Source organism: Scatophagus argus, chromosome 12 (assembly GCF_020382885.2).
Source record: "Scatophagus argus isolate fScaArg1 chromosome 12, fScaArg1.pri, whole genome shotgun sequence".
NCBI classification, from domain to species: Eukaryota; Metazoa; Chordata; class Actinopteri; family Scatophagidae; genus Scatophagus; species Scatophagus argus.
The window spans coordinates 9361156-9380956 of NC_058504.1; the positions used below are offsets into that span (position 1 = coordinate 9361156).

At 39.7% G+C, this 19801-nt stretch overlaps 1 protein-coding gene across 5 annotated transcripts in view; it reads right to left on the reverse strand.

Moving 5' to 3' along the window:
- fgf13a (fibroblast growth factor 13a) overlaps nt 1-19801 on the reverse strand; it is an 89568-nt gene that overhangs the window by 3782 nt on the left and 65985 nt on the right. For all 5 annotated transcript variants that reach the window (XM_046406891.1, XM_046406892.1, XM_046406890.1 and 2 more), the window contains 3 exons: nt 17510-17620; nt 10989-11092; nt 1526-1724 (listed from right to left, as the gene is read on the reverse strand). In XM_046406891.1, the coding sequence (XP_046262847.1) occupies nt 1526-1724; nt 10989-11092; nt 17510-17620 (414 nt within the window). The remainder of the gene's footprint in view (nt 1-1525; nt 1725-10988; nt 11093-17509; nt 17621-19801) is intronic.

The following is a 19801-nucleotide window of genomic DNA, read 5'->3' on the forward strand; positions in this document are numbered from 1 at the left end:
TACTCCGCACTTTTCTCCTTTCTTGGTCGGGAATACTGCATGTGCAATGTCTGTAAGAACAAGAATTTTCCTTCAGGGATAAATAAAGGAATTCTGATTCTGATTCTGATTCTGATTTGCAATCATTCGCCACAAAAGCAAAAGCTTGAATTTTGAACTGTGTTCTTTTGAATGGTGCTGTTCCTGGTCCTGTTCCTCTTTAAATCTGTGCAGATGTTTCAGTGTAAAGTGCACAATAATACCTGTGCTTAGCAAAGCTATTCTTAAAACTATGAAATAGAACTAGAAGGTTAGTCTAGGTTTAGCTCTAGTGGAAACTGATCACTGAATATCAGATGAGCAAACTATGGATTTACACAGTTAAACCAGTTCTATCTGACAACTGAGTAGATTGCAGGGGTAACAAAGAAAAATTTCTCATTTTTACTTATGTTAATATAGCAATTATTGAGGCAATGCAGCCCCCAATGCAGCAAATCACGTGAAGTAAATGGATTATATATGCTTATCAAAGGACCTATACTTATAACCAAATCGCTTGGTCTTTGTTATGATGGTTAGATTGGTTAGACTAGGTTTTAATACTTAATTATCTTTTTGCACAGTTGCTGTAGACTCCAGTAATTAATGGGAGCACACACAAAAGAATGTAGGGGAGCTACAAAAAGAGCTACACGTGACACATGCAAACCATGAAACTGCTCAGCAATCACTCAACAATCAGACTGCCCTTTTTCCATCGTGGTTTAGAGTTTTTTTGTGTGGCAAGCCTTTTATTTTCAGCTGACAGAAAAAAAAAGTGCACTTCTTTTATGCCACTGAAGTTAAAGCAGACCGTCTCCCTCTGTGGACAGGTAAATCTGTGTCTTGTTGAAGATGAAAGGAATGTGGCCTTTTCAACACAGAGAACAGAACCATTTTTTCCCTTTCTCCTCCCTCTTTCCTCTGCTCTTGACAGCCATAATATCACACACACACACACACACAGCCTGCATGGGTGGGGTTCACTGTGACTCTACTGTGCTGAAAATAAAGTGCTGGCTGCTTCTATTCAAAACATTTAAACATATTGTTCCTCCAGCCTCTGGTCACAGACAATGACTTAGCCTTCTTCTGCACTGTGTCTTCAGCAGAGTGACTGGTTAGAAGAGCTGCTGAAATGGACTGTGCCACCATCTCTGAGGAGAATGCTGCATGGCAGAGGGTCATGTAGGAAGCACCTCATAAGGTCTCCAATTAAAGAGTACCCCCTCAAGCTTAAAGTGTAATGAAAATAGGGAATTCAATCATAGACAAGCTAGTTGTTCTTGAGGAAGGTCTGTTTTTCTGGAAATAAGAGAAATAATATTGCCACCTGGACACTCATGCCACACACTGCACTTAAGCTGCCAGTATGCTTAAGAATGCTGCATGCAAACACACACACACATATGTTTCCAGTATTGGATTGAGTGGGCAACTATTCCTAGGATAAAATGTACCTTGGTATTGAACAGTAGAACGTCACAGAGGATGTGGAGCTTACCTTTAAGAGGTTTGGGAAGGAAGTGGGCTGCTGGCTTGTTCTTCTTGACATGGTTCCCCTTCATGATTTCACCTTCTTTGTTCAGACCGAGGTACCAGCCCCTGCCCGACTGCTGCTGCCGGTATATCATGGAGGAGTATGTCACATAATAGTTCTCAAACACTGACTCCTTGAATTTACACTCTGGCGTAAAGTGTTCCTGAGAGGAAAGAAGAGAAGCAGAGACAGTGTATAGTACTTGTTAGAGAGTAATTTACAAGGTTTAAAGAGTCTTTGACATCCTGGTATGATCACAGGAAGCTGAAATGCAATAGTTCATTACTCGACACTGCAACTTATCAATGGCACATCGTGTTGCATGTCCAACACACACGCTCGGGCTGGAAAAAAAGGGAAGAAACCATCTCATCGCTGCTTTAGAATTCTTGTCTCTTTGGAATTTTCTTTCTCCATTCATCCCATTTACTGTAGTGAATAATGTAGCACTTTATAGCATAGATAACAGTGATATGACAGATACAGAGGAGCATTAATAAAACATACGGGCGAGAAGAAGAGTATATTCTCATTTTGCTCCTAGCTGTTAATAATGTATGGGCAGTTCATTATCTAGTCATTATCTAGCAGCATTGTCTGCTGTATTTAAGATTTTGAAGTATACGTGCTTATTTCTTGCTGCCATTTGACTTACAGTGCGTATTTAATTACTGATATTTTTAAACTGCTAAAAATTATTCAAAAGCATTCAAGAGCTGGTTTTAATAGGTCTGAGTAGTGCATGCAATGTGTGTGTTCTCCACTCGTGGTTTTATGTTATTCAGGTTCTTCCTTATTTCTTTCACTATGAACTGGCAGTAGAGAAACTACTTAAAGGCATGCATTTTTGTTGTTCATCTTCAGGACTCCATACTGTGCGAGACTTCAGTCCTTCTTCTGTTGGGCTCCGCAGCCTGTGTAGGATTTGGTCATTAATGCTTTAACAATGTGGCTGAGGCTTATGTTCTCCGAGGCATTTGTGTGTGCATGACAGAGTGTATATGTGTGTGTGCTTCAGCGTATGAGCGTGTGTGTTTGTAGAACCGCTTGAGCAGAGAGTCTACAAAACAGAGTCTAATCAGTTAGATGAGAATTTCCCCAGAGACAGATCGGGGGACAGTGCATAAGAGAAAGGCAACTAAAGACAAGTGAAGCTAGAACTGTTCTTGCGACGCTTTTAAGTGTTCTTCTGAGGACACTTTGTCTATAAAATGAAATTACATAGAGTATATGCAAACACCTCGATAATACACTGTCACACTCAGTTGGAATAGCCAAAAAAAGAGAAGGATGGGTGCCTCTTTCAGACAGAAGCAGGTCTTCCCAGCATCACTCCCATCCCAGTTAAAAAAAAAAAGCATCACTTGGGTGGGTGTCAGTGGTGAGAGTGATGACATGTCCCCAGGGCCAAAGGAATGCTGTGAGATCATGACAAACAACATGTCACTACCAGACAGCGAGTCATCTATAACAGCCTGTCTGGTTTTTGTTTGTTGGTTGGGTTTTTTTTTTTCCCCAACAGTGTCACTCTTCATGTGCAGTGCTAACCACACTTCAAAAGACTGAATGTAGTTGGTACACGTCTGGTGATGTGCTTTGCTCTGCTATTGAAGCCTTTGTGGACGCTGCGACTAAAATACAGTACATAAAAGCTGTGTAACACACAATGTGAACTGTAGTGGGTTGGAAAATGTTCACTTGCTTAACTTGTTAAAAGAACACTCTTGTATTGTGCCTTTTGTCACACTCAGCTGCAGTGCTCATTCGAGAAACAAAACCCAGACCCATAGCCACACTCATTCATCATCCCCTCTCACTGATCCGGCCTTCACAGACCACACTAGACTAGAAAAGTCACAGGAAGTTTGTGACGTATCACCCCAATGGGAGACATCCTGTTGGCTCAGCCCTGGTTCTCAGTTAAGCTGCAACATGACAGGGGAACCAAACACATTTCAATAAATGCTAAGCCCACCAGGGGGGATGCAGAACCAGCTGGGAGCTTAAAGTGTTGCGGTCCAGTAACAAATTAATCTCCACCTCTAATTTCAAACAACAGAGTAATATCAAGATGATATGATAATATTCAAGACAGTTTTTTTTCCTTTTTAGGCTTCAATACATAGCTCATACAACAGATTTGATCCCACAAATTCCAACACTATCTCACTATAAGAGCCACCACTATAAGAACTCTTAATTGCTCATGGCTAGTAGTACCCAAACATTTAAAATCAAAATGCAGTTTGATTTTAAACCAATATTCCGATTATAATGGTAATATCATCCAACATCAGTACCTCAGTGTCTTTTGTCTTTCTTGCTGCCTGACTCTGATGAGCAGCAGTCTTAGAAAGGCTTGGCAGCACCCATCTCAGTTATGCACTACCAGCAGCTGAAAACTAAACAATGAGCTGCTCGGCTCTCGAGCCAGGAGTTCTGTTCTACCTCTAATAATGAGCTTATGTGGATTTGGCTGCTTACACTCGCCCTGGAGAGGAATAAGAGTCTATTGATAAACAGAGACATACAGATACAGGCACATTGAGAGCCAAGATGGAGGAGAGGCTGCTGGCTGCTACGGCTGTATTGGAGAGGGTCTATGGACAACAGGCTCGCTAAGACTGACGCGAGGCAGGGCCAAAATGGCAGGGGATCCCCATTTCTATTCTAACTGGACTTTGATAGACAGAAACATTCAGATTCCTTTGAATGGGCTCCAGTAGCATCTCCTTCAGTAAATACTGTATCTATTGTTCACTGAAACCAATCTCACTTTAATCATGACTCCAGTGCCAGATGGAGCGAGAGGAAATCACTTTAGAGATAAAAAAGCAGGACACTATCTGCATAGAAATAACATCACTCGTGTCATCTCTCTTCCCTATGGTCGTTTGGCTAAATGGACTTTTAATGATCCCATTACAGTACATGGGCTTTTTCTTGGAATATGCAACTATAACAAGTCCTTGTCCAAAGGATGTACAGCTGGCAACCTTACTTACACAATGTCCAGGCAAGAAAAAACAACTATTACCACTCAGTCTGTCTCTATTCATTTCTGTTTTACATACGTGTGTATAAGGAAGTTTTTACTAAAGGTACTCCTATCAGGATTTTGGGGGCCAGTCATTGCTGGAAGCAGTATCATGGGTGTCAGTAGCAATTACAATTTTGTTTCTTTGCTTTATGATCATCTATTGTTGTTATTAGTGGCATAATAAAAACACAATTAAAAGGCTGAGGACAGTAATTTTTTTTCTTGACTCAAAGATATAATTGTTGTGTTGTTGCATTAAACTGCAGTTCACTGTTTCACTACACTTCATGTTCCTCCGAACAGAAACTTTCAGTGCAGTTTTAGTTTATCTGATCGCCTCTATTGATAAGTTTTTCCAGAGATCCTCAATCAAATTATTCATAACGAATAACGATTGGTGCCAAATCAATCGGACAACCAACCATTTTAGTTTGCATTGTTTAGTTTCTATGGCATCATCCACACTTCATTTCATCAGTCATGATCTTCAAAATATCATCAAAAAAAAGAGAATTATAAAATATGATAACAATTAACAGGATTTATCTTTTGTGAATCACAGCTTAAACTGAACTTTCTTAGAAACACAAAAAAATTGCCCAATAAATTCTTCCACGCTTCCTTCTCATCATTCCCCCGAAAACCTTTTTTTAGTTGCAAGAAATGTCATTTCACTGCAGTGTAGTTCATTTCAAACCTTAACATACAAACGTGTATTTAAACCTGCCCGTATATTCGCTTGAAAAACATCACTATCAGCACTGTCACCTCGCAACATTAATTCTTGCAACAGGAAATGTCTTATACCCAAATTCATTCACACTTGTTTTTCTAAATCAAGTGGATTATATCTCATGGGCAACGGGCAGGCTGAGGCAGAGAACAGTTTTATTTTTTACAGTGAGGGGGAATCCCAGCTTAAGTTATGGCAGCATTGCCTGAGATATTTGTGATCCAATAAGAGACATTAAAAGCTGATGCAAATGTCGAGTGTATGTACTGAAGGATGCTTGCCTGCCAATTTCTAATATCCACAAAACACACAGACACGGATATCCACAGGCACACACTATAGGACACGCTGAGAAACCTCTTGTACTCCATCATGCAATTACACAATTCAGCAGCGGAAATGGTAACTGTGAAATGAATTTTCCATTAGCAAGGCGGTCATGTCAAGACAACACAATCAATTACGATCCACTCTCAAACAGCATTCTGTTGGTTTGGAGGGAGTAATTACAGCCGAATGGTGATTTCCTGATCCATACGGCACGAGGAGAAATACTAGCACAATGGATATTATCTGCTCTGTAAAGATACTGGCTGTTTTTTTACAAGTCAAATCAATGTTGCACACTGCCCCTTGTGTGTTCAGCTGCTAACAAAACTAAGATGACACCAATTATGCCAATGAAATCAGGGCTGAGTGCTACTGCAGTTCCTTACAGCAACATCAATGCTTGTGAGAGTCACAAAAACCAAATATGGCTGGGCAGTGAAGACAAGTCTTCCCTAAATCCAGCTTTTCAATGTCCCAGTCTTTTCAGTATAGTGGAAGCAAAACCTTTTTCTTTCACTAAAGATAAAGTATGCTCATTGTGTTCATTTGTTTGGGAATAAATTGGAGAGCTTTAAGCTAGTGGAAAAGACCCTTGCAAATAGTAAAAAAAAAAAAAAAAAAAAAAAAACCCAAACAAACAGACAGACCCACAGAGGGTACAAGCTGGTAGCACATGCACACACAACACAAACCAGTTAATGACACAGCTCAATGGACTGAAACCTTATAGCAGTGGTTATTTTCCAGAGGCACTGTGCTTGTTGAATGGTTTAAAAGCATGGGTGTGAGCCAACTACATCTAACAGGAATGCACTAAAATACAAATACATGATGTCCAAGCACAGCAATATACAGTCTCCCTGGCTGTCTCTGGTCTCTATTTTCATTTGATTTTACTGTTATATTGTGCTTATACAATGGTTGGATCTTTTACACAAGGTTTCAGTGACTCTCCTAAGGCATTCTTTGCAATTAGCGAATTTAGTCCGAATTTATGCCTAATCTAGACTAAAATTGTGAAGAAAAGTCACTTTAAATGACTTGAGTGAAAGTGAAGATAATTCCAGTGTCACATTCTCATCTGGCAGCAAGCTTCTTTTTTTCTTTTTATCTCATCACCATCACCATCAGTCTTTTGCCTTCTCCTGTGCGTTATTCAGTGCCTTCATAAATGATGGGTTTCATATCTTCTGCAGAACTCTTTCACAGGACGACCCAGTGATTTGAGTAAAGAGCCTGTAAACTCAGTGCAAACCTGATAAATATCTCCATCCTAAGAGTCCCTCTCTTTTGCACAAACTCACACAAAGCAGTCTAGATGAGACTCACCTGGAGCCTCAGTGACTCACACTAACTCAAATATGACCCACCAGGAAACTATAAACACCACTTCAAATGCACCTCGCCTGATATGTGGACTACACTTAGCCCAGAACCTTTGCACACATTTGTAAATACATCAAGTAAGCTTAAATGTGTATTGGATGTACGAGAGGGTGCTGGCAACTGTATGCTTCTGCAGATTATTTTAGATTATGTTGACATGACTTTTATTCCTTTCTTGTTGCACTACATTTGCAAAAGCAGAAGAGCCAGAGAGAGGACAATAAAGTAAAATACATATTAATTGCTTCTTCCTCTCCCACACATTGACGCTGATAGATGAGTATATTTTCACTGGTGCATTCTGCCTCACCCACACATGTGCATTCTTTTTCCAAGTACTCGTTTCTCTCACTCCCTCTCTCCTTCTTGGTGTACGCTCTTACACATGCAGATATGTACATACTTGTGCACATACATCAGATGCATATGTGAGGCAACTCTACACTCTAAAAGCCAGTCACATGTAATGTTATCAGTGCATATATATATATATATATATATATATATATATATATATATATATATATATATATATATATCAAATGCACAACATCAGATTAAATCTAAACATTCATATAAATGTATCATTTCATATGCATTAGAATTTGTGTCAAAAATTGAAATTAACTATACATGTGAACCATATGAATCTTATTTATTACGTTACAAACTTTAATTCACCATTCACTCACGGTTCCATTCATGCACACACAAGTAGGATAATGGGAGACGTCCATATCCCTGCAGCACCATTTCATCTCCTCCACCCCACCCCACCCAGAGTTACGTCATCTGTTGTCTCTCCACTGTTGATTGGGAATCTCCCTCCAATGCTGACCTGCTATTGGCTGGTATAATGTGTGGCTTCAAGGCAGCACTTTACCATAGCAGCAGCCCCAGCAAGACAGGCACTATTAGGCAGCCAGCTACACATTCAATTCAATTCCCCCTCTAATGTAGCTGAAACAGAAATCTCTACAACACAACCCCCAACTGCATCCAATTTACAACACCTATAAGATACAGTGCATTTCGCAGCATATAATGTATTCAGCCAGCAGTATCTATTTTTAGACTGTAGCTTTTAAGCTCTGCACCATTTGACTGAAATTTAAGACTACATAAAAAAAAAGTAATTTCAGTAACTGAGTTGAGTATTGTTGTTGTTCTTCTTCTACTACTACTACTGCTGATGCTGCGGCTTCTTCTTCTTTTGACTGTTATTGAGATTCTGATTATACTTAATGATTCTGTTTTTTTTTTCATCCTGGTTTCAGTTCTTGTGTATAAGACAATAAACCAAAATATTTTTATCAGTACGATACATCTCTTTTTCTGAAGAAAGGAGCAATGAAGTAAAGTTTTAATCTACACTGTTTTGAACATCACATCTTTCAAGAACAGATATCAGAAAGTGCTTCAAAATATCCACACAAAAAGCCCAAATAAGAGAGCTACTGTGTAAGAATGAATTAATAAATGAAGGAAATCTAAACTGGTCTGCTGCTTTTGAATGGTGTGCACATTGTCAACAGTTCTGAAGTGAGTTTAGAAGCCACAAATTTAAATGCACAGAGTACTTCAGTTTTAAAGCCTGGAGGTAAAACAAGCAGACTCCAACCAGAACCTCAGAGATTATCTAGTGATATGCTGTAATACTCTAAAACTCTAAATATGATTATGTGGATCAGGAACTGGAATCTGCGTTTGAAGACAAAACAGTTTAAAGAAACAAAGACGGGTGTCAGATTAAACTTTTTAGATGACTTGCTCAAAAGATTTGTAGATGCACTCTGGATGATCCCTAAACGTTTAAATATTCTCCATCAAATTATGAAATACAAAAAGCCAAAGGAGTGTTTAGTATAACTAGATAACATCTGCATGGTATTATCTAAAAATATGATAATGATAACATTTCCATATTAAAAATTTGACTAGACTTTTGTTATATGTTTTACTGAATGTATGTACCTTATCTCAAATGTTTCCAACAGTGTTCAAACTCAGAGAAATCTGTAATTTTATTCAAATAAATGATTTTTTTTTTTTTTTTTTTTTTTTGTCAAGTGTCTATAACTTCCAGGGGAGACAGAGAGAGCGAAGAAAGAAGTTTTTTCGCTGGTGAACATTTCTGTCTGTGTCACATCAGGTAGATTTTCATTGCAGATGATGTTGTCTAACAGCGAAGGCAACACAAGCTATGATTCCGCATTACTTCGGTGTTTCGTTTTGACTGGGAGAACGGAAAACAAAAAAGGATCCAGAACAGAACCCTGGGATACACCACAATACAGGATGGTAAGCACATAGTTTCCTGGAGTTAGCCAAACACACTACTTTAAACAACAATTTGAAAAGGTGAGATCCAGCAGAACCAAACAGATTATTCTCCAACATCACTGAATATTTAGCCGTCACAGAAGACTTTGAGAAGAACTGTTTCTGTGAAACACCAACAGACAAAAGCAAAAGTGAAGCTTATCAAGAATACTCCTCTAATCTAAGTGGTTATAACATGCTTGGCATCCACTAGTTTTCTAAAACTTTAGCAATTAAGAAGTCAGTACTTCTACTGCTGCTTCTCTCTGGTTGTAGAGAGTTTGCCAGCAGGATCCATCTATAGCAAATTAATCCTACGACTTGCTGCATGTGCTTAATTACTGACAGCCAAACTCATATCATTAAAATCACTCACTGGGAGCTGTGGACTACTGGGGAGTAATGTTAAATACAGTGTACAAATGTGTGTGTGTGTATGTGTTGTGGCAGGGGGTTGGAGTATGTTTTATTTCAATTATTCTTGTATATTCCCCTCTGGCATACTTAGCTGGGGCAACCCCCATGGATATGTTGTCAAACAAATGCTAGTGCTCATTAAAATGTAATTATAGGCAGACCACAATCACTCGCCCTGCTTACTACAGTAATTATGTTGTCATTCTTTTGGTCTTAAAAATAGTAGTTGTTGTTGCTAAGATCTACTTCATGTAAATGTTTTCTATTTAAGTAATGAGTCCTTTCAGCAGTATTTTTGTTTCATTTTGGATTCTTTGAGCGTGTCCTCAAACAGAAGAGTTGCTGTACAGGTAATTGCAATTCCTTGACGTAAATGTCTGTCCCTCATTAACCCTGTTTATTAATGCAGTTGTATGTTTGAGTGTATGGAAGAGTGAATGTGAGAGAGGCCAGTTAGTAAGTAATATATAATTTATCAGCGGTAGCTGCAGAGCAAATAGCTGCAAGATCATTAGATTTTCTTTGCTCTTTCTGAACTTGTTTCCATCAATCACCATTGTTTCTGCCTACTGAGACCTTTACCATGCAGAACAATCTTTACTAATTTGACTATGAGAATTGTCTGTTAACAATGAAATGTGTGTGTGTGCACACCCCCAGGGTGCACATCCAACCAGCTTGTCAGTCTTCTTATTGACGCCTGCCACACAATGAGATAGTGGCATTTGGGAGGAAGACTAACAGGGACATTGTTCAGCCTGCGATTGAATTATTCATTACATTGCACATTTAATCAAAGATGAAGAGCCAGCTGCCATGATCGGATATGTCACTGCTTCGCCTGCTAAAACAATTCCCGAACTATTTGTTGACACTGAATTATATTAGGACATGATGCTGCTCTTTAATCAGGTTTAAGATGTTGTGTTGTGTCCTGGTGGGCACAGTGCAGAGCGGATCGCCAAATTCCATGCATCGTATAAGAAAAGAAAAAACGTCTGCTGAAACACACTTTAGCACTTAAAGTAAAATAACTGCGCTTTCTTTAAAAGCATCTTCTGTCTCTCAAATGTTTTTATGTTTCTTTCAACTGCTCATGTCACTATAGTAACTCAGAAGTGTGCGAAAGACCTCACATCTCTCGGCATACAGCTGGAGCAGAAGGTCAGCCACTAAGGTGGAGGCACACAAACACTTACTGATGTGTACAGGTAGCCCTCACTGTTCATAGCCAGATAGAGTTTGGTCTGCACCCCCTGGATGGCCACCACTCGCAGCCCCACTGGAATGAGGTTGAACATGGCTGGAAAGAGAAGGACAACAAAAACAAATGATGAAAAAATAGCATACAGTTTCATTTCCATTTAAAACACATTACATTTAAAGAAAAAAGGCAATAAAAGAAATAAATACATACACACTGTATATAGTGATTATGTTTTGGGGTTGTTTTTTTTTTCACTTCAAATGTATGTTTGTTTGCATGTCATTACACACAACACACAGTTTGTACATACATATGCACTGTTAAGCATATTTGACAAATGTGTCTTTACGCCCATTGAGCTTTTTCCTGAGGCTTAATTGTTGTTTGTGCTTGTCACAGCTGAAGGGCATCACCACATACTGACTCCATTCAATCAGCAGTTTCAGGTCTTGTCCAAATGTGCTCCCAAAGATTTAAATTCTCTGGCATTCAAGTTTCTTATCTTTCACTATGAGTGAATCATTTGTTTTGCAGAAATATGCAACTTAGTCCACTGTCCCTCGTCCCTTTCAGGTGCACTGCACCCATGGTGTAAAGTGTGCCACCGCATCAGCTGACAGAGAAGGCGGGAGTTGGTGCTGCGACTAGTACCAACAGCCTCTGAGTTATTTGACTGTTTTTCAGCACCGTTTTCTTAAGTGCTAAACTAGCTATATGCGGAGAGGCAGTTACACGATGAACTCTCGCATCAGATGGTTTTCGCAAATTCAGCTGTCTTGCAAAGTAAGCAACGCAGTTGTTCAGGTAAATCCTATATACATCCCCCCAAAAAAACGTGGGCATTGACAGAGGCCGATTAACTTTGTCCCACTGTCAAAGCACAAGCCAGAGAGTGGACAAATATTAGAGACAGAAATCCAACCCAAAAGCGTAATGAGCGCTGCCAGGTTGGTTGTGTAGCAATCGTCATAAGGGGGTAAAATAGTTATTAGTGTTCCCTGTCTCTGTCTGTAAAAACCAAAACGCAACTAGAGGTATGACAAAAGCTCAGGGGCTCAGCCACTCTCTCCTGAGGGTGTTTTATTAAGCAAATGAAGAAAATCAGAAACAGAGAAAGCAGTTCACAACATTGTGCGTTCACACACAAGAACTGAAATCACAGTCTTTGTAATGTTAAACCTCAGTATGACAAACATAATATGTAAACTTCTCGAGGATGGAAAGAAATCACATATGAAAACACTGTGTAGCCAAATGTAAATCTATGAATATGACTGTGCTGTTATTTGACTGTGTTGCCCTCAGCTTTGTGTCCATCATCCCCAGCGTTACTTACTATGTGGATGCAGGAAGAGAAAACACTTTCAAGGCTCTGCGCATATACCTTATGCTCATGTTCAAACACACACACACATATAAACCTGTCTGTGACCGGCAGGCTGAGTCGTGAGGCTGACAGAGCCAGCAGCAGCCCAGCCGGTCAGTGAAGTACACCTCTACCTAATTAACATTGGCCAGCACTGTATACGAGCCTGTCTGCGTGTGTTTCATAAGATGCTGGCAGGGAACCTGCGAGCTGAAAAAGAGGAAAGCACATGAACATCCACCTGAAAGTCTGTAGTCGTGCTTCTATCCCAAAAACAAAGCAAATCTCGCCTTTTGTTCTGACTATTGTTGGACATACTCCCAAACAATGATGCCGGTGCTGTGGATTTTTGTTTTACCATTTTTGCTAATACCAAATAAAGTAAATAACATCCACAGAAGATTCATAACATTCATCTTAGGTTTCCATCTGGTTTGTCAAGATTGCACATCGTCACATTAGGATAAGGAGATTTGGGTTTGACACATGAGAGGAGAAATTAAACATCACTCTCACATCAGTTAAGCTGTGAGTCAGAGTATGCTCTTACATTACGGCCTCTTGTCAACCACTCGGTAGATTCCTATCTGCAGACTCCTTTGAGTGCACCGTAGAGGCTTTTTGATGGGCTATTTCATCTGCCTATATCGCTTTAACACTGCAACCCTCGTTCTCTCTGGGCTTTCATTGTAAACAACAGCCATAAGAATGCATAATGTATTGACTTGGTAGAGTAAAAAGGCATTGCCAGCATATTCTTGGTTCAGTGGAAAGCACTGTCTTCACGTTCCCGCTGCCTCTCCGTCTCTATTTTTCTATCTCTCTCAGTCTCGGTCTTTACTTCTGTATGGTGGTGGCTCTTCAAATGCCACGTGAAAGGTAATTTGTAACATATTCTTTAGTCAGTTGTCATGTCCCCCAATGCCACGTTTGAAGTAATTTAACAATCAGAGTATATCAACAATAAAAACAAAAGAATGTCAGGATGTCACGAGTCTATTTGTCAAGACTGACGGATACATCAGATGGTGACTTGGTTGATCAGAAGCAATATTTCCAAAACAACTGTCACAAACAAGCAGAATAAAGACTTAGTCTGGTCTGTGACTGGCAGTGATACTCAATAGCAAGAGTTTTTAAAAAAATTCAAAAACTGACTTCTCCTTAGCGATGTTGGTGCTGTTTTTTGGGATGGTGGAGGGTTCATGCATCTTAAATTAGTTATATTCTCAGGGACAGCACGACTGAGTTACTTTTTTAACAAACTTTAGCTCACAAAATTGCTAGTACGTAGTTACAAACACAAACAAATCTATAATGATACAGCAGTGAGAAGATGGCTCGCCAGGGGAAAGATGCACCTGTCTATCTTGACAAATTATTTTTGGTGATGCCTGCTTTGGCTTTGTACGGCAGATGCAGCCAGTAATGTGTGTATCCTAAACAGATAGGACCTGCTATTTGTACGCTCAATATCTGCAGTATTTTTATATGTACTGCACAGCAATCTTGTGAAATTGTTAAGCTGACAAAAGAATGATAGATCTGCTTGCCAGATTTATATCTATTGACTCCGTCAACCAAAGACAGAAAAGCATCCTCTCTCAACCCTAATAGAAACTATATTCGTTTTTCTCATTTTAACACAATTTCTTCCAGAGAGGAAGACCAAGACAAGAACATATAATACTTTTGTTTAGGTAGTTTTAATTCATTTTAACAAATGTCTGTTTGGAGCGTTCTTCAATACTGCAGTGCTGAGGCTCCACACTTTCTTGCCACAAATTCACATTTACAGGTTACAGATGGCGCACTCAGTGAACGGTCTTCACAGCCATTGCTCAGATGGATCTACCTTGGCTCTGCTGTATAAGGAGCTAGAGGGGATGCTCGGTAGTGTTTTCATAAGAAGTCTCTCCTCACTACCTTGTCAGTCCAACGGGATGTGCAGGATTATTCAGGTTTAAATTACACAAATTTTGGACTGATATAAATAAATTTTTCTTGTATGTAGCACAGTTTTAGATTTGATGATTTAATTTCTTCCTCTGCTGAAACATGCTGCTACGTGAGCGATTCTTTCTTTATAATTGCACCCTTTCCGCTTGGCGTCGCTCACAGTTTTTTCTCCCTTCATACGCCCACCATTGACACATACATACACATCTGCAGTCCACTTAACTTCAGGAGGATTACCAGTCGGTGCACTGCAAGAGATTTTCAAGAGGGGAAACTCAATTACTTTGTGGCTCCTAGAAACACCTGAGCACACTGAAGAGGATGACAGGCTCCCCACCCACTCAGACCTTTCCGAATGCAGAGAGGCGTGTGGAATAAGAAGGGCGAGGAAGCCTGAGGGACAGTTTCCATGATTTCCTGCAGGCTTTCCCTTCCTTCTGAGTTCCACCTTCAAACAGCCTGAAAGTCATGACCAATTCAGTGTGACAATAAACCTGAAGTTTCCCAGCAGTTACTAGTCATATTTTAAACATTTTCCCCATCTGTTACTCATTCTGGGAGTTGTATCTCTCCAATTAGAGCAGCCTAAATATGACAGCACAACATAGCACTGGGAGCTTTAAAAATAAATTGTTGTGACAACAACATGCGGCACTTCTGTGCTGATTGCTGTTCAACTGCAGTGGCTCTTCAGTTGGGATAAGTTGGGTTACTTTCAAAATAAAATGCAAATAATTAGGCAAAAAATGTGTGATTCTTATATTCATTCACACCTTGAACTTGACTTGATTGCATTTGTGAGTATAGCGCATGAAAAGTGGCATTAGTTGTATTTTATTGCATGAAAATTTGTTCACTGTTCACTGGGAAAGAACATTAACAATTTGTTTGTTTAAGTCTCTGACTTCCTCTGTCTTTAAACCTGAATATTTAAACAGTCAGAGACAAATAAATTGGCAGGTATCTGAGGTGGACTGTACGTCACGAGACTTGCTGACAGTGTCACAGTGTCCCGCTGACAATGAATTGAAAAACTTTATTTTAACAAATCTACACATTTCCAGCTTTTGACTGTATTTATAAAGACAAGTGTTGAAATAAATATATTTTTTGACAAGACCGAGAATGGGCTGCATTTTAAACACCGAAACAGGAAGCTCCTTCTATGAAACAAAAAGCTTCAGAGTAACAGCAGCTCTGTATTTTCTTCTGTAGATACCAAGTGTGTCTGCTCAGTTGTGAGGCAACGCAAGAAAATGGTTGATGCTATAACAAATCACTGGGAGAGAAATCACTGGGATTTATGAGACTTGGATTCGACACTGTTTGACATTGTTTGCCTTCCTAATGAAAATGTCACAGAAATATCAAACTTCTTTATTAGCCGAGCCGAACGGCCACGTCCATCCTCTCAGAAAGCTCTAGTAGCAAAGATCAAATTCTTGCTTGTGTGTGTGTGTGTGTGTGTGTGTGTGTGTGTGTGTGTGTGTGTGTGTGTGTGTGCGGGTCCTCTCCCACCATCACAAGACACCAGTATCTCCAAGAGGACTGCACTCTCCGTCACCATGGAGACAAGCGCACCCTGCGCCTAACAACGCTATTTTTGGAGCAGTGCAAAGAGCTTCACTCTTTCTCCTTTTCCTATTCAGCAGCACTCTTTAATTTTCTCTTCAAAAACTATTTTGGTGCCATGGCAGGCCAGTTGTTATGTAAGTAAACCGAAAAATGAGTCCACGCAGACATGATGGGTGGAGCGGTCAGTGTGTGTGTGTGTAAAAGAGATGTAATTTTGTTGTTTCATTATCTTTGCTTCTACTCCTGCGTGTAGTTTGTTCTGTGTAGTATTCAACTTTACTATCATTTGTGAAACAAGTTACACACAAATTACAAGGTGTCCTGCTTAGACAACATCCCACTTGCCCAGAGCTGCTATTGCTACGTAAGATACACACACCATCTCCACCAAGGGAGTAAATGAATACAGAAGTACAAATTTGGAAGCCTCAAAAGAGTTTACATCCGCTTAGTGCCGGGATCATCAAAACTGTTTCAGTGTGGGATGCTTTTCCTAAACAATCTTGTTTCCATATGGGGGCAAAGTGGATTTCACACAGGTCACTAAATGCTGTATTGCTCTAATTCTTAAAAGCATGTGGTGTTTCCTGCACAGACTCATTACAAGGTGGTCTGTTTCTGCTGTATTGCTACCAGACAAGTGGCTGTGCTCTTTCTCTTCTACTGATCTCCTCTTCATCTGTCTGTTGGAAAACAAAGAACTGGTGGGTCTAACAGCAAAGACAGGGGTGCATCAATTAGAGGTCAACCGATGGTGGATTTTAAAAGGTCGATATAAAAAATGCTTATTTGTAGCACGAAAAAGCTGACTAGCTGATTAATTGGCCGATATCACCCCAAGCTCCTCCCTATGAAAGAAATCTGACAGAACGAACAATCTTTGACTTTATTAGAAACTGCATAACTGTTGAACTAAACATCTCAGTAAAAAAAAAAAAAAAACGATGCTCATCCTACATTGGCTTTAAGTAATAAATAAATAAATAAATACAGGACTGATCAGACTAACTGTAAAGAAAATATAGGTGAGGATTTGTTTTGATTTTTGCACATAGTCAGCAAATTCCATTTAAGAAGTCGAGGCAGGTCTAGACTGGCCACTGTCAGAGCTGAGTTAGGGATATCAATACTTTTACAATCATGCGGTTTAATCATTATACCTCCTAGCATCAATACATATTGTAAGAAATGGTTATAAACACATTGGCAGTGTGTGGGAGAGCGAAAAGCGAGTCATCATCTGTGTTCACATTACCATTGGATGATATGTATATGATGATTTGTCCAATGAACAAACACTCTTCATCCACAGGACTGAAAACAATAACAGTTTTGCACACTCCAAATGCTGTTCAAAACTAAAATTCAGCAGTTCAGATAGTGAACTAACCCTAAACAGATCTCCAGTCTTAAACTCACTTCTGGGGAATTAATTTGAATGTTCAAGTTGCCTTCATATTGAAACGCTATTGGATTATATGTAACCAATTCTGTCCTGTCTGTAGCACATGCAGTTGACAGTAGCAAGGTAAAGGGTTCACATTATGATTAAAGGTTGCCAACATGGCAGTAGACATGTGATAGATGGGAAAAAATATTAGAGTGAAACTTACTGTAACCATTGTCCTCCTCCTTCGTTCCATCAATGGTTCCATCTGCCTGCAGCTGCAGGTGGAAACCTTGTCGACTGTACAGCTTCGTCACGATCCCCTTCAGCTGGGGCTCTGTGGAAGCAGAGGGGGGCACAGAGACAGGAAGACGCAAGAATGAAATTACGGACTGTAGAAAAACATGAATGTAGCGATGAGATGTCACTCAGAGCCTTCTGCGGCGACATTTTGAAGCTTCAGTTTCACTATATTGCTCGCTGCCATTTTGGATGTTACTGGAGACACAAAATCCAATTAAGTCAAATAGTAGGTTGGTTGAGCGGAGCCGAGGTGGGACAAAAAGGACCAATACACGAGGCAGGCTGAGACACAATCAAACAAACACAACCCCAACTTACCACTCTTAGCACATCGCAGGAAGTAAATCAGCTATTGAGGTCTGACCTTCTTGTGAAAAAGAGATTTTTTTCAGTGATCATGTGTCATTTGATATTTTTGGAGGCGCAATCTGGAAACCATTAAAGGATGATGCGGTTTAAAATACTTCCACACTGACTTGACCACTCGGTCACTTTATGACATGAGAGGACTGATAAAGGCTGAGGGCTTGCTGATATCCCTTACACATGTTGTCGCCACTTCACAAGGGCCACTTCACTTTTACTGTCCGGGGGATATACACACAAACAAAGCAGGACATCTGATGAGGTGAAACCATTTAAATGATATTTATGTTAAATGCAATGGCAATAAAATAAACAGAAATTTACTTTAATAGTATTTAACGGGCAAAATGTTAAGAACTATAAATTGGTCAATGTCCACTATCCATTAAAACTGTCACACAACTTCTGTCTTTTCTCTACAGTGGAAAAGAGATGACTAAAAAGGCAGCTTATTTTTCTGTTGGCTTGACAACAGAAAAATAAGATTACTGATGGACAACAGCAAATAATTAAAAATAACTTAAGGGGGCTTGTGTTGGCTCAAAAGTCTAACAGCTGGGGGCATTTCAAACTAAATAAATTAAATGTGATTGTAAAGTACATTGAAATTTCTGTACAAATTACAGCACTTGTGATAAAGAGCTCGACATTTCAATATATGCATGACGTACCAGTGAAGAAGGAGTATATTATTTTTAAAATATAGACAAGATGAAATATAAAGCAATGGAAACAGCAATAGTTTTACCAATCAAATGGCCAAAAGCGACATTATTAAGAGTGACAACATATAAAACACCTCATTAAGTCTAAACGACAATAGTTTCAAGGGGCAGAGCTTTTACTTTTGAAGAGGCTGAGTAGCCTGTCTGTGTTACATCACTGTTATGTCTCATAAGAGCTGAGTGCTCTCCATTTCCTGGTTACTGTCCCTAGTGGAGTGTCCTTTACTGTGGTTTACCACACCTTTCATCTATCCTTTCATCTCACTTACCTTTCAGTGCTGCCATATCTAGCCTTACCAAGGTTGCTTCTGCTGCTGAGAAGGTCTGTTCAGTCTGTACACTGGGAATATTGTAATGATTTGGTTCTAAAACTTTGTGCACTTCATTATCAAGTAATGGTACTTAACGGCACTTAATGGGACTTGCATTGCATGTACAGCTGGATGATTTTCACACAAGAACATACACTGAGAAATGCCCACTCGCCTGTAAACATAGAGGAACATGACTATATGCACATGTATTAGCAAACAATACACCAAACTGCATACACAGTCCTCACTGTATATCCAAAAGATGGCTGTTAGTTGTGTTTGGTGAGGCACCATGTAAGTCACACACAGACAACGCCTTCTTCTTGGCACTCGTTGCTTCCTCCACAGGATAGAAATAGAAATTGGAAGTGAGAGCAGTGAACAAAACTAGTTGTTGCATAAACATGCACCATAACCTCCAGGTGCATCGCATGCAGAGTTATAAATGTGAATGAAGCGGACGGGGCTGAAAGCTTTGATTTCGTAAGGCTGTGCAGTTGTCGTGTCCGCACACCCAAGACACTGGACATGACTGACAAAAGGTGAGCTTTGGGCCTGGGTAAGATGTGATCAGAACAGCTATGCAGTCACTTCAGTGCTGAATGTGTAAGACAGCACGTGCTTTAGGCAGCAGAGATACACAGTCACTGTCACTACAGGAACAAGAGTGCTTTAAGAGCCATGTTGGATGTTGGCTCGCATACCTTGGGATTCAGTAACACTTGTGCTTAAAATACTTATCATTTTATTTTGAGTTTTGACAGCTACCACTTCTTACTTGTCAAGCATCTGAGCAGCAAAAAAAAATTG